The 15,244-nt window shown below is 35.4% G+C and overlaps 1 protein-coding gene and 1 long non-coding RNA gene across 2 annotated transcripts; one reads left to right on the forward strand and one right to left on the reverse strand.

The window, feature by feature from the left end:
- Positions 1 to 728: 728 nt before the first annotated feature.
- LOC125186330 (enoyl-CoA hydratase 2, peroxisomal-like) lies at positions 729 to 4,711 on the reverse strand. The gene is made up of 11 exons (XM_048082680.1): positions 4,164 to 4,711; positions 4,063 to 4,085; positions 3,839 to 3,944; positions 3,361 to 3,431; positions 3,167 to 3,239; positions 3,044 to 3,083; positions 2,541 to 2,613; positions 2,283 to 2,433; positions 1,468 to 1,538; positions 1,076 to 1,249; positions 729 to 998 (listed from the first exon to the last, which is right to left on the reverse strand). The coding sequence occupies exons 1-11, from the start codon at positions 4,218 to 4,220 to the stop codon at positions 911 to 913; spliced, it is 927 nt and encodes a 308-aa protein (XP_047938637.1). The 5' UTR covers positions 4,221 to 4,711; the 3' UTR covers positions 729 to 910.
- Positions 4,712 to 7,725: 3,014 nt separating this feature from the next.
- On the forward strand, positions 7,726 to 9,393 carry LOC125186460. Its single transcript, XR_007170453.1, has 2 exons — positions 7,726 to 7,968; positions 8,787 to 9,393. It is a non-coding gene; the product is annotated as an uncharacterized LOC125186460 (long non-coding RNA).
- The last annotated feature ends 5,851 nt before the right edge of the window (positions 9,394 to 15,244 follow it).

Genomic DNA, 15,244 nt, shown 5'->3' on the forward strand with positions numbered 1-15,244 from the left:
ATAATATTGATATAATTTTGTTAAAATTTAAAATAAGAAAAATATAAAATGAAATAGAATGGAATGGCCATTCCTTAGCTAAATTGAAGGAATGGCTATTCGCATGGGGAATGGAATGGTGATTCCAAGTGAAAAGGAAATAAAATACCAAGCAAAGGAATGGAATGGAGGTAGGAATGTCATTTCATTCCCCCATTCCATTCCACCATACCAAGTAGCTTCTAAGTTGTAATGGTGGAACATAATGATATAAGTTGTAAATAAATTAATGTATGTGAGTAATGAGTAGATGACAACTTTTGATAAATGGAAAGACTCACATTTTTATGGGATGAACATAAATGGAAAGTAAACATTTTTTTTATGGGACGAAGGGAGTATATTGATTGAAAATTGTATGATATCGTAGAATCGCTAAAGATTTTGATAGCATATGCATGAAATAATTTCACATACATTGTGGTACATCAATTGATCTATTTCTGTTTTCAGTAGTATTTGATTGATCTTATAAACTCTTTATACCAACTTCCTCTATCTTGGAATTATGACTTAAAATAACTTAAAATGTGATATTTCTCATGTTTTTTCCTAAAAGTATATGTTAAAGTAAGGTCGTATAGTATCAAGGTTATTCAATCTTGGAAAGTTTATATGAATTTCACCTTTGTTTGCGCAGATTAAAAACAAATCGAAGAGGAGAACTTGTTTGAAATATTACATGCACATCAGCAAATGATTGATTTTATATCTTTGCACAGCGTTATTTTATTTATTCAGTTCTAGTTTGAAATATTTGATGGAGAACTTGTTACTATAGCCACAAAATAATTCAGCCATTTAAAAACACAAGAGGAGTAGATGCACATAATCCACAAGCAAACTTAGATCGCAACATCAGAGATCGAGATCAGAGAGATGAGGCGAAGCGATTGAGAGTGACTATGCCAGAAAGCGCAGCCTTGTTTCGTTCTTTGACCTTCACCTGATAAATCACACTGCAAATTCCAACCACTTGTAAGCATACCAAACAAATTCATCCAATATAACTAGTAAATGTTAAAATCATATTTACCTGAACCCTTCAATCCACATTTCTGTTATCAATGTTTCACCTGGGTATACATGTAACAGAAATCTCCCAGTTATGTTGCGGATCATGTTTTGGTCTCCCCGACAGATGCTGTTAATGATGGCTCTAATTGCAAACCCAAGAGTGCACAGTCCGTGCAAGATTGGACGAGAAAATCTGATGTGTCCAAATTTAACAAAATGAATAGACATGAACGATACATCAATTCAAGGTTTTGCATTGAATTTTAAACAAACATATATGCTAAAGTTCTTGTTCCAAAATTTTAGGGAAGTTTAATAATATCAGTATCTGGGACTGGGATTGCTGAAATAAAGACACTGGGAAACAGGAAATAGCACAGAGTAAGGGAAAAAATTCAGTTTAATAGGTACCCGGCTATTTCGGCAACTCTAGGATCTGAGTGCAATGGATTGTAATCACCAGAAAGCCTGTAGAGGAGGGCCTGCATCATTTACTGAAAAATTCAAAACTACAAGCATATGCAAGTAGTGACTAGATGTGATGTGTTTTTAATCAACATGTAAGTGAACAACAAATTATCAAAAAATCATAGCCAGCTTTCTAGTTACTGAGAAAAAATAATAAATCCAACATTGTGAAATTTCTCAATTCTCATTCATCAATCAGTTCAGCACAAAATATTACTCAGAGTTGCTTTTACATATCAAAACCCCAAGTCAAAGAAGAGAGAAATCACTTGCTTTGTTTTAACTTGAAAGCATATGTCCACTTACGGTAACCCAATAGCACATCATAAACATATCAAACCGAGTGGCAGGTTATAAAAAGAATTTGTTTCCAAATCAAAATGTAAGACATGATTTGAGTGGAAGCCTGGGAGGTATTTGGTATCTTATTTATAAACAGCAATTTGACTGGCTGGCACATAACTTTTATCATCAATTTATATAAGAGGTTAGTTTCTTTTTCTCTTTTCACCATTTTTCGCTTTATTGGGTTGATAAGTCATGACCATGCTAGCTCGAATAAACAGAAAGATCACCACCAAAAAGAAGTGACAACAGCGAGACACAATCCAGCTAGCCATGTATTTATGATAAATGATGATATTGATCACTGCTACTGGTAGATATATATTTGATTGTTACCATTTCTCTATTCCTATGCACCCATGTGCTTCTGAGCTAACAACCATATCTGGTCCTAAAAATAAAATCACACATACCTGTGACGGATGCGTGCATTCTTCAAACACAACAAATGGTTGACTTTCAGGAATTTTGTAAGTCGATATTTGACCGGAGGGGTGTTTTGTATAAGAGTAAGGCTGGGGTGATTGTGAGAATCCACCAGCACCACGCAAATAGACAGCTGATCTGTTAAACAATATAAATATATATCAACTTTCAGGATAACATAAATTAAAATAAAAAATTAAAAGTCCAGTGGCATAGATATATATGGGGTATACAGAAAACCTTACCGTTGCATGCACAGCTGTACACCAGACTCTTTTTCATAACTTAAAATCTCAACCTCGAGAACCGTTGACTTACCTGAAAGGAGATCCCAATATGAGCTTTCTTTTATGAAACATTCAACCATGAGGAAGAAAGTAAATATCATAAACAACACAAAAGCATACTATTGCCTGAAAATCTTAATCCCAATAGAGGCTTAGTGAGGACAATAAATTACAAAATGTATATTATAAGATACAACAATTCATACTTTTTCAACCCACGTGGACTTCTAAAAAAGGTTAAATCCTGAGAATAGGATCTAATTATTGTTTATTTAGAGTGGCACCTGGCGTTTCTGGGAAGGCATATTTTTTGTTACCTTATGTTGGCGCTCACTATTGCAAAACGATATAATCAATATTCAATATAAGTTCTAAACATGATTTTAGCCTGACTCATTCATCGTAAGGAAAAGGATATAAGAAATCTCCCACTGAGGGTATGGTCAATATTTGAAGTAAACCTTTATCATGCAACCCAGAAACCGTAGCCTTATTAAGTATCTGTATCAAAATAGACATAAACTAATCAGCTCAAGCAAGCAGAAAAAACTAACAATCTAAAATAAGATGAGTGAGAACCTTACATAGCCATTAGAAGGAAGAGGTTTGTATATCTCTATGTACTGTTGCCCATGTAATAGAAGACGAGGATCAAATCTGGAATTGAAAAAATGCCAGAAATTACTTAAAGCTAGTATGCTCGATAAACCATTTCCAGAACTGTATGCTTAATGTCAAAGCACACAGATGTGCCAAGAGAATTGACATCATTACTCACACCAAACCAGGCATCTCTATAATCTGTGACTGAAGTCCAGCAGAAAATAAACTAGCAAATGTTGGCAAAACCTGTGGATGTACAAAGGATAAAAATGAATATATTTCTTAACCAGCTCAACAGCACACAAAATTCGTATAAAGAAAATAAACTTTCTCAATTTCTTGCTTAAACTTGATTTCATTTTCCATATGAAGGGGGTGAAATCAGATAAGTCATACAAAATACAAACAAGATATTGGGTAGGCCAAATTCAAGTCCGAATATAATTATAGTCATCATATTTCATCTTTCGGACTTGCTTATGATCACCGGCAAACAGAATCAACAATCAGCCACAATTGGCCATATATTTTTATAATAATCAACCAGCATATATTGGAAACAAGGACAAACCTACAAGGGCACACATTAATATAAAAGTTTTTTTTTTGTTTAATCCTATATACAACGGTAAGATATCCCTAATGTAAGTAACCTCAATTGATTGTTGCCCATCTTGATGGTAAACATATTTCAGCTCCTTATCATCCACCGGATCTCTCGAGCAAGCTCCAACACCAAGTGCATATAGTGCAGCGTCCCTGGCAATCAACCAACACCGTCAGTTTTTTGCTCTTTTTTTTACTGCTTCAATCACATAACTGAGCAATAAACATAAAAAAAGAAGAAGGATAGAGCGAAAAATTCAGGCCGGCATACCTTTCAGTATAGCTGTAGGTTGACTGATGCGCATTTTCACCGCCAAAAAAGAAGGAAATTAGGAGGAAAATCTAGATTAAAAAAGAATGTGAGAAATGTACCTCAGGAAATTTGTATGAAATAACCAGTTGGGGATCAATCTCCGCTGTTCCAGCCATAGACGATTCCGATTGGCAAATTTGCTCAAAATTAAGAGAGATGTTTAGACAAGGGGTATGCGGATGGGAACAGAGGAAGCTGCTGTGCTTAATACGCAGCGTTTAATCCTTCCCGGAACGGCGTCGTTTTGCTGATATCTCAAATCAATCCAAAGGAAATTCATTCTCTCTTGGTCTTTTCGTCGAGCAATTGGCAGACACTACCTACAACTCTTAATCTCAAAAAGACATCTAATTGGATGTTTCAACACAAGCATACATACCACTTTCCTTATACATATAAATCAAATACTACAAATGATGCACTTGTGATAGGAAATGCATCACACACTATTAAAGATACCCCCATCCCATCCCAGAAACCATCGTTTTCCTTCTCTCTCTCAACTCCCTCTTTCTCTCCAGAACAGAACTCGCCCAAAATTCCATCACTCTTTGGCCCTCAATTCCTCTCACAAATTTTAGCAAAACAAAGATCAATAGATGAGAGGCTTCCTTTGGGCTACCGTACATACCAAAATGATTTACAATATTTTAATTTAATATAAAAATTTTTAAGTTAACATATACTCCCTTCCTCCGTTACTTAGTATTGGTGTGGTGACATTTCATTTAGACACAATAATTAAGAAAATGATATATAATGTACTTATTAAATAAAAATAACAATAAAGTGAGAGAGAAGAAAAAATATAGTGAATAAAGTAAGAGAGAATAAAAAGGGACTCGGATCCTCTGCTGTGCTCCAAACGCAGAGGTTTCTATATGAAACACAGATGTTTGGTTTCAATGCACTTTCTTATTCTTTTTAATATTTTAAACATGAAATGCACCTATCCTTTTTACCGTAGTTCTATGTTTTTGAAAAACACTAGTAGTACATATAAGTATTCATTATTTCACAATTCATTTTTATATGCACATTCTTAGTTGATCATTTTATATTATGATGATTTCAGCTTTTAGCTGATTATTATTATTTATTATGTTTTATTTTGTTTTAGCTGATTATTATTTTACTTAATGAATGATAATTATAATTAGGGAATTAAATAGATACTCCCTCCGTTTCACGTTACTCGTATTTTTCATTTTAGGCCGTAAATTTGAGATTGATTTTTAGTATAATTAAATTAAAATTTTAAGTGTAATGAGACATAACTTAATAAAGGGGCTCTTCACTTAATCTAATACTCTCTCCGTCCGATGTTACTTGCACTCTTCCATTTCGGCTCGTCACAAACTACTTACAATATTTATAGTTTAAGTTGGAATTAATGTTTTTAATTAATATGTTAGATTAAGTTAAGAGCCCCTTTGTTATGTGATGTCTCATTACACTTAAAATTCTAATTTAATTAGACTAAAAATTCAATCCCAAATTTGCAGCCTAAAATTAAAAGTGCGAGTAACATGAGACGAAGGGAGTATATTAATTAAATACATTTATTCTAACTTAAACTAGAAAAATATAAGTAGTTCGAGACGGGCTGAAATGTAATAGTGCAAGTAACATGAGATGGAGGGAGTATTAAATAATCAAACACACAGTAATAATATTACAATATTTAGAAATGAAATTAAAATAATTCAGTGATAATTTCAAATGGATATTAAATAATAAAATAAAATATAAATCTAATGTGACGAAAATACTTGTATTATAAAAAACTGAATTTTATAAAGGATTTAAGTATGTCAAAGAATATAAAATAAAAGGCTAAAATTAGACAACAATGTATGCACATTTAATGTTTAAACTATTGAAAAGAATGAAAAAGTGCATTGAAACCAAACATCTGCGTTTCATATAGAAACATCTGCGTTTTGAGCACAACATCTCATGTTGTGCCTTGAGGCACAGCAGAGGATCCGAGTCCAATAAAAAGTTGGTGAAAAGAAATGTATTGACTTTTACTATAAAGGAAAATGACTCCACTAGTATGAAACGTATCAAAATGATAAAATGACTCTACTACCATGGAACGGATGTAATACAATATCATACAAAAAGTTTGATTAATATAAAAAAAATTGAGTTCTCATGGTACTACAATATTATACGAAAATTTTGATTAATATTTTAAATTAATACATTTCATTTAAAATTTCTAACACTATTACTTTTTCTATACGAAAAGTTTGATTAATATTTTAAATGAATACATTTCATTTAAAATTTCTAACACTATTACTTTTTCTTATTTTTCACCCATGCACTCTTAAATTAGCTACCAATATCAGCTGAAATTGCATGCGAATTCATTGTTTGATAAAAGTCTATATGGCAATACTTGGGGTATTAATTAATGAAAATAATATTATGATTTTGCAATGCATAATTTTGGAATGGATAGGATGAAAAATAAGAAAAAGTAATGGTGTTAGTGATTTTAGAAGGAATATATTTTTTTAACACTTATCAAACTTTTTGCATGATACTTCCTCCGTCCCACTTTAGAGTTTAATTTGAGTTCGACGCGAGTTTCAAGAAATGTAAAGGAAAGTGATGGAATAAAAGTTGAAAAACTTACAAATAAGGTGTACTACAATGTACTATCGGGTCGAGTGGGAAGGAGAGCTAAAGGCATCTTGGATGCCAAGACATTACCGCGATCGAGGAGACCCGTGGGGTGTACGAGCACAACAAGATGTGGTCTAGGATAGTGGTGATTGGAGTCGAGGCGACTAGGCCGGAGAAGAAGGAGGCTATGCGGAAGAAATTGGGCTTGCTCTGCTCAAGCCTCATACTCTGTTCTCCCCAATTTTGATGCTCTAGTCAGTGGCGGATCCAGGAATTTTAGATTGGGGTGTGATAAATAATTAAATCAACTTGGAGATAAAAAAAATTTAATTCGATAGTTCTGCTTCTACTATGTCGACAATGAGTCATTTCATTGTATATAAAAAACAGATTATTTTTAGTATTATTGCTTGGTAATTTTCAGTATTTAAGATAAAATAAAAACTATGTACATCATATATAATTAATGTAATTTTAAATATGAGCATAATTAGAAATCATAAATAAATATCCAACCGTACGTGGCTTTTATTTGTAATAAAAATTGAGAAAACAATAAATTTTATATTTAGTTATACATTATTTAGAAACATATATAATAGTAATTAATGATCAATATTCAATCATATGCAACAAAAGTAAAACGGCGAAACATAAATAATTACTTCGTAAATGATTATATTCATTCAGGGGAGCACTGTTCATAGATTTCCATCCCAGGATGAGTTATCACCCCTACCAAACATTGCCTTACACTTCTAATATCCTACTGATATGAATCGTTAGATAAACAGATGTAGGGTTGTGATTTCATCAACTGAGATTACATTTTTTAGCGTGTTTGTCATTAAAGGGTAAATTAGTCCATTCGTTTATTTAATCCACTCTCCTAATTTGAGGCGTAACACGATCTCATTCAACTCCTTTCAACCTGTCCACTCTCTTTCCAAATAATTCATCTTCTCAATTCCGTCTGCCGCTTTCACTTCCAAAAACCTCCAAAAACACATTCCCGATTCAAAACCCTAACTCAATCCCGCCGCTCACCACAATGTTGGCGACAGTAAACCGCTTCCATCAGCATAGCGTAAACCCTAAAGTCCAGCAATTTCATCATCATAGCGTAAACCGCTTCCATCAACCAACCACCAATTCGATAAATGTCTAAAAGACGAGAAATTTCGAACACCACAGAGCTCGACGTCGAAGAATCTTCACGAAATGGTAATTTCTTGCTTTGTTTGGGTTCTTGTTCCGTGAGTTTCTATTTGCTGGTTCACTCCTTGTCAAAAAAATTTTATTGTTTGTAGCTTTCGGTTAATTGCTTGATTTGTTTATTTATCCGCTTAATATTGCGATGGTGTTGCTTAAATTTCTGCGCGAATTCAAGTAGATTAATTGATTTGGTGTGCAGGATTTGGTTAACGGTGTTTTGTTGTTGCTTATTGCGACTGATGTTTTGCTTGATGTCTTCTTAAATGTGCTTATTTTGATGGAAATGTTGCTTAATGTTGCATAAGCTATTCGAGATGTTGCTTAATTTGTTGGACAATATGCTTTGTTTGAGAATTTGATTGAGAATTTGCTCAATTTTGCAATTTTAGTGTGAAAGTTTGCTTATTTTGTTGTTTACTTTGTGCTTATTGTGGATGCGACAAGTTGATTATTGCTTATTGCGGACATTGCTTAATTTGATGAATATTTTGCTTATTCTATTCGAGTTTGTTCTTAATTATTGAAATACATTGCTTACTTCATAAACTTGGTTACTATCCTTGACTGACTCAAGCATTTTTTTTTTCAATTTGATTGACAATTTACTCAATTTTGCAATTGTAGTGTGAAAGTTTGCTTATTTTATAAAAAAAGATTCCTTATTCTTAGTACGACAAGTTGTTAATTGCTTATTGTGAACATTGCTTAATTTATTTAACGTTTTGCTTATTCTATTTGAGAGTGTGCTTTTTTTTTGGATACATTGCTTACTTTAGAAACTTGCTTACTATCTTGGACTGACTCAATCATTTTTTTACACCTTCCAGTAAAAAGCGATAGAAAGGGAAGACTTTGGCTGATAAGGCAACTGATCCCGAGGCTGAACAGATTCAACATATTGAAATCGAAATAAAATCACTCCATTGCAGGAGTTCTATTTAACATTTTAGTGGTATGATTGCTAGACTTAATTCGAAGCAGAGGAATGTAGTCCGAGAGATGGGATTCGGACCACATTGACTGACGTACGGGGCACTCTCGTGTACTGGATTGTATTAAATCAGCATATCGTGTCGAGCAGCGTCAAGCTAGTAGGAAACAATCATAGCATATTGATGCGGAAGACGTCCATATGATGTTTGGTTTCCCAAAAGGTTCCTTACCAATCAGACGGAAGGAAAGCCTTGAGGGTCACCCGTATGCAGACGGGATTACAGATCGTATTGGCAAAGATGAAATGCAACTTCTTGACACTAATGTCGAGAATTAGATGTTCGCAGTCCGCAGACATTGAGGGAGAGAACAACTTCAAAAAATGTTTCATGATCTTGAGAAGTTGCATTTTGTACTTTTGCTTCGAAATGTTGTTTAATTTATTCGATATAATGCTTAGTTTGAGTAAGAATTTGCTTAAGTTGTTGGAAAGATTGCTTATTTTGGGCGAGAATTTGCTTAAGTTGTTGAATAGATTGCTTATTTTGGATGATAATTTGCTTAAGTTGTTGGAAAGATTGCTTAATTTGGGCGATAATTTGCAACAACATAAACTACAAAACCATTGTGTCTCAGTGATACATGTGCATGGTATTACATAAGGCTGCTTAACCGGTCGGTTCCGGTTCTATCCGGTCCGGTTTGACCGGGTACCCGGTTACAAATCTTCATGAATCCCGGAATCGGAACCGGAACCGGATCCGGTCGGTTCCGGTTCGGAACCGACCGGGTAAGAACCGGCCGATTCCGGTTACGAACCGGATCCGATTTATAGTTTTTGATTTATTTATTTTTAAATAATTCAACATCTAGAAATATAGCAATTAATACCTACAAATTCAAATAAACACACAAAAATACAAATCAACAAGATAATAATATTTATCATCCAATACCTAAAAATAATAATTCAATTAATACCTAAAAAATATAACACCTAAAAAATAAAATCAACACAACAAAATACTAACTAGTATACAACCAATATTCCAATAAGATAATAAATAAGAGTAATTTAGTTAAACTCACCGTAAGATTAAGATCCTATAATATTATTATTTATTAGGGAAAGTTACGTAGTATATTTATATTTGATATTCATAATATTATTAGAATTTAAAATTGAAAATCTAAAATTGATTTATTATTCGGTTTCGGGTAAGAACCGGTCGGTTCCGGGTAGAACCGAAACCGGAACTTTTTAGAAACATTAGAACCGGAACCGGAACCGGAACCGGTGAACCAGTTCCCGGTTCCTCAATTACCCGGTCGGTTCCGGTTCCGATTCCGGGTACCCGAGAACCGGAGAACCGATTAAGCAGACCTAGTATTACACCAAATTAAATTACGTATTCGAATGTCTTAAAATTTCTTTCCAATGACAGGCTTCAGCTCATCCGCATGCATCTCACTGATAAAACATGATACGAAATTAATGACATACAAAACATATAATAGCTTCACAACATATAGTGCATTCTTAGTAAGACGGTATTGCATTGCATACGTAGTCACTGCAATACAAAATGGCTGAATTCATCTATGAATACCATAAAATCTGAATTTAGCTTTAATGAATTACTCCCTCCGTTCCATAAAGATTGTCCCATTTTTTCATTTCTGTCCGTCCCACCAAGTTTGTCCCATTTCACTTTTTACCATTTTTGGTAGTAGACCCAATATTCCACTAACTCATCCCTACTCACACTTTATTATAAAACTAATACTTTAAAAGTAAGACCCACATCACACCAACTTTTTCAACCCACTTTCCATTACATTTCTTAAAACCTGTGCCGGGTCAAAGTGAGACTATCTTTGTGGGACGGAGGGAGTATTTATTAGCTTCACAACATACAAATATTGCATCGACAATAAAATGGTATTGCCTTACTTAGTCACCGCATCACGTAGATTCACCAGTTGAATTACATATTTTTAGTGGTAGATTTCATAAAATATGATTTAAAAATAAAATATATCGAATAACTATAAAAATAGGAGTTATATAACTTGCCATACAAAAAGACATTTATTGCGTCAAGAAATTAGGGGTAGTATAATTGCAAGAATATGTGGTACCTAAATTGCCCTTTTTACACGTAAATCTATTTTTTTTATTGGTGTTCACCGTGGCACAATCAAGTGCCTTAATTCCATAAATCGAATGGTTGGTATTAGTGGGAAGTTATTTTTTAAAAATGTGCTATATTTTTGAAGTGCTCTCCTATTCCTTCATACATAAGTGTAACAAGAGTAAAACAATTACTAGTATAACTAGAAAGATTAACAAAAAAGTACTATTATAACTAGAAAGATTAACAAAAAACGCTCCTGACAGAATTCAATCTCGGGTGCTAACCAACAATAAGTGAGCATTTTACCACTAGGTTATTCACACTTTGGGGGTATAGTCTTCTACCCCTTGTTCTTAATCCGCCACCGGCTCTAGTTCACAAAGTGCAAATATAATTAAACCAATTCCCCCATATATCAATAGGGTATAGATTTTTAAAAAAAAAAATGCATTAATAAGGCTCGTATCATGGCCACAATAATTTTTTTTGTAACTTTTTGTGCACATTGATTCTTTTTCCTATCTTTTAACTTGCCATTAATATACTTTCTACATAAATCAAGTTCAAAAGAAGGATAAAAACTACTCCATTAATCGAAATCTAAAAGTGATGCCTTTTCTTTCATCTTTAGAAATCAATCCCTTCGTCCATGTGACTTGATTCATTTATTTTCTTATTAAGTAGGATATCCTAAAATACAGACCAAGTCAAATACATTAGCGGGAAGGACAAAATTTTGTTTTGAAATGTACTTGCCTAAATCCGTTATGCTCGGAGCATATGACCATTTCTTCAATCTATATCTCTTACAACTTTGTCTTAATTTTTACTACTTTTTATGTAATGAACTAATATCTTTCGCATCTTATAGAAAAGAAAAAAGAGTTCGAATTTCATAAAAATAACAGAAAATATATAATGGGCCAATTTGGGTTTAGTATAGAATAAATAACGGCCCGATTAAATGGTTTGTCGATATTGAATTTCTTCCGATTGCATCATAATCTACATTTATGAGGTAGACTTTTAACTCATCATTTCACTAATAATTAATTAAAAATTTAACCATATTTTATTCCACCTATTAACTTCAGAATATTTTTTTATTAAACAAAAATCATTTTTTTCAAAACGAATGCAAAAACTGATAACTCTACAGCTGTGAATAGGAGGGAGTAATAAATACAAGTGATATAAAATTAGTGGAATATGAATTCCGTATACAAAATATAGTAAAAACATATGGAACAACTTTTCACGGACGAAGGAAAATCGGAAGGGATCAGCTAATACATTTGCTACCGTAACACCACATTCTCGTAACGACGATCAAAGCTTTGGTACATCAAGTTTTTTTTTTCAAACTTGCGGTAACGTTGTTTTAAGTGTTGAAATCTTTGATAAGTTAGCTAATCAAATACATTTGCGAGAAAATGAATTCTCAAATAGTTTTGGCGTGCACGAAAATACAATGAGTTATAATAATATATTCCCTCCATCCCCAAAGAGTATTGAACTTTGAGTTCAACACGAGTTTTAATAAATAAGAAGAAAAGTAAGAGAGAGAGGAAAAGGGTGGTGGAAATAATGTTAGTGGAGAGTGCAGTCCACATTATTATAATGGTATAAGTGTTTATGATAACTATATAAATTGTAAATAAAATAATATGTAGAGGTAGTATGTTGTTTGAATTTTTCAAAATTAGAAAGTTCATACTCTTTAGGATGAACGGAAAAAGAAATAGTTCATATTCTTTGAGGACTAAGGGAGTACAATTATAGCTTCAAATGCAAGAGTCTTTTCTCTATAAGTGGGATATAATTTGTTGGTTTTTTTATGGACAGAGTTGGATAAGAGCATCCACAGCGGCTGACAAATTCAGCCCGGTCTCGTCTCGGAGAGACGAGACGCCGGCGAGACGCCGCTGTGGCGTCCATCTCGTCCTGGTCTCGTCCCGAGCCCGTCCCGCGTCCCGTCTCGCCGAGGCAGCTGGCGAGACGGTCTCGCCACGCGCTGGGCGACGTGGCACGTCGCTGGTGGTGCATGACGCCCACTCGCTGACCCCGCGAGTGGGCGTCGAATATCTGATTTTAATTTTAATTTTTTTTTAAAAAAAACTCGATGTAAATATATTTTTTTTTAATTAACGGTAATATTACCGTTTTTTTCAACGGTAATAATTTTTTTTTTTCTTTTTTCTTATTCTATAAAATACACACTACTCTCTTTCATTCTCCATTCCACACACAAACACTACAAACACCACATCTATTCTTCTCTCAATTCACTTCTCTTTCCCTCTCCAATTTCTTTAAAAATGTCCGGTGATGGAAACTCCAGCGGCTCCGACGGCTTCGATTTAAACGCGTTTGGCGACTGGGGGGGCATGTACAACTCGCTGGCTCATTCGTCAACGCCGGGCACCGAAGGCTCGACGACGCCGGCGCCGTACCAAGCTCCACATTTCGATCTGGATGCATACTATCGTCCCTCCCCCCCTCCGAGGGCAACGCAGGGATTGTCCCAAATTAGGGAGAATTTTCAGGAAGAACACATTCCGGAATACGTTCCGTTCAGCAGTAGTAGAGGCTCCGCCAGCCGCGATACCGAGGACGAAGAGACCCCGGTGGAGGAGGAGGTGGATGAGGATCTAGGCCGTCATCCATACAGCTCCAAGGAGACGATGGCTCTATACACCTCTTGGCTCACCGTCTCGTACGATCCCATCGTCGGGAATCAACAAAACAAATTGTGCTTTTGGCAGAAGGTCACCGAGCTTTACAACACAGATTCAAAGCCGAGGGGGAGTCGCCCCCGCACCGTGAAGATGCTCCGCGCTCATTGGGACCAGGTTGACAGAGATGTCAAAAAGTTTTGCGCGGTCTACAGGGGTGAAGCGAAGCATTACCAAAGCGGAGCCAGCGAAGCCGACATTCTGCGAGCGGCGATGCGCGTCTTTAGAGACGACGTCAAAAAAGATTTCAAACATATCGATGTTTTGCAGCTGGTCAGAAACGAAGATCGGTGGGCTGGCGGTGTCCAGTCCTCGAGCTCGAAACGTACGAAGCACACGGGGGGTGGCTACTCGTCTAGTGAGGGCGGCGGATCAGGCAACGCCTCACATGAGGCTGGGGACACGCCCACTGAAGCCGGTGGCTCCTCCTCCGGTTCACGACGTCGGCCACAAGGGACCAAGGCGGCGAAGGCGGCTAGAGGGAGAGGGAAGGGGAAGGGGAAGAGCCGGGGCGAATCGAGCCAGGCGGGCGCGGGCGCGGGCATGGGCTCGAACACTTCCCTGTGGTCCGTATACATGCTCTCCACGATGGCTGACACTTCCAAGATGATGCCTACCCAATACGAACATCATGTTCTCGGAATGCAGGCGATGGCAAGGCAACTTGGTCTTCAGCCGGGTGCACTGCCACCGGCTTCGGGGGATGATTCGCCGCGGAGTAGTTTTTTAAGTGTTTTTAATTTCTAGTATTTTAAATTACGTGTGTTTTTATATTTTTAGGATTTTAATTATGTAACTTTTTTATTTTTAGGATTTTAAATTGTAATTTTATTTTATTTAATGAAGTGTGTTTTTTATTAATTGGATTTGTTGAAAATAAAAATGAAAAATGAAATTGAATGAATAGTTAAGAGATGAGATGGTTAAGAGATGGATTGATGTGGGTGAAAAGTTAAGAGATGGAGTGAAAAGTACAGTGGGGCCCATGAATAGTGAAGAGATGAGAAGGTTAAGAGACGGATAAGAGACACCGCTGTGGATGCTCTAAATCGACAATGCACAATGCCAGTATCATGCGGTTGATGTGAAGCTGCACGCAATAATAGATGCATGTCAGAGCGGCACAGTGCTTGATTTAGTCACTTTGCATAATTGGAAGAAGGCAAAAGCGAGGTCATTCAATAGACAATCTACAAAACTCTTTTTTCAAGGTACAAATATACTATACATGACTTGAAACAATTACATAAGATATGAATCATATTTTCCAAGGTTTAATACTTGGAAGATGAGGTTAGCATCAAGCATTGCTTCTTCTCTCTTTCATTATCCTTGAAAGCCATATCCTCATACAGTCATACTCCTACAACACATTCATCATTCACAAAATGAAGCATTACTATCAAACAATCCAAATCACAAAAACAGAGCGTGTATATTATGCATACCTTCTTCACGTCTCAACTCCTTGCTCGTCTC

This window comes from Salvia hispanica, chromosome 5 (genome assembly GCF_023119035.1).
Source record: "Salvia hispanica cultivar TCC Black 2014 chromosome 5, UniMelb_Shisp_WGS_1.0, whole genome shotgun sequence".
Lineage (NCBI taxonomy): Eukaryota > Viridiplantae > Streptophyta > Magnoliopsida > Lamiales > Lamiaceae > Salvia > Salvia hispanica.

What these genes read in the sequence shown, in the direction of transcription:
- LOC125186330 (XM_048082680.1), bottom strand. Translation starts at nt 4,220, where the DNA reads ATGGCTGGAACAGCGGAGATTGATCCCCAACTGGTTATTTCATACAAA. An exon ending in ACCTACAGCTATACTGAAAG is followed by an intron (nt 3,945 to 4,062) that starts GTATGCCGGCCT and finishes GTTGATTGCCAG; the next exon opens with GGACGCTGCACTATATGCAC. An exon ending in AATGCACGCATCCGTCACAG is followed by an intron (nt 1,539 to 2,282) that starts GTATGTGTGATT and finishes TAAATGATGCAG; the next exon opens with GCCCTCCTCTACAGGCTTTC.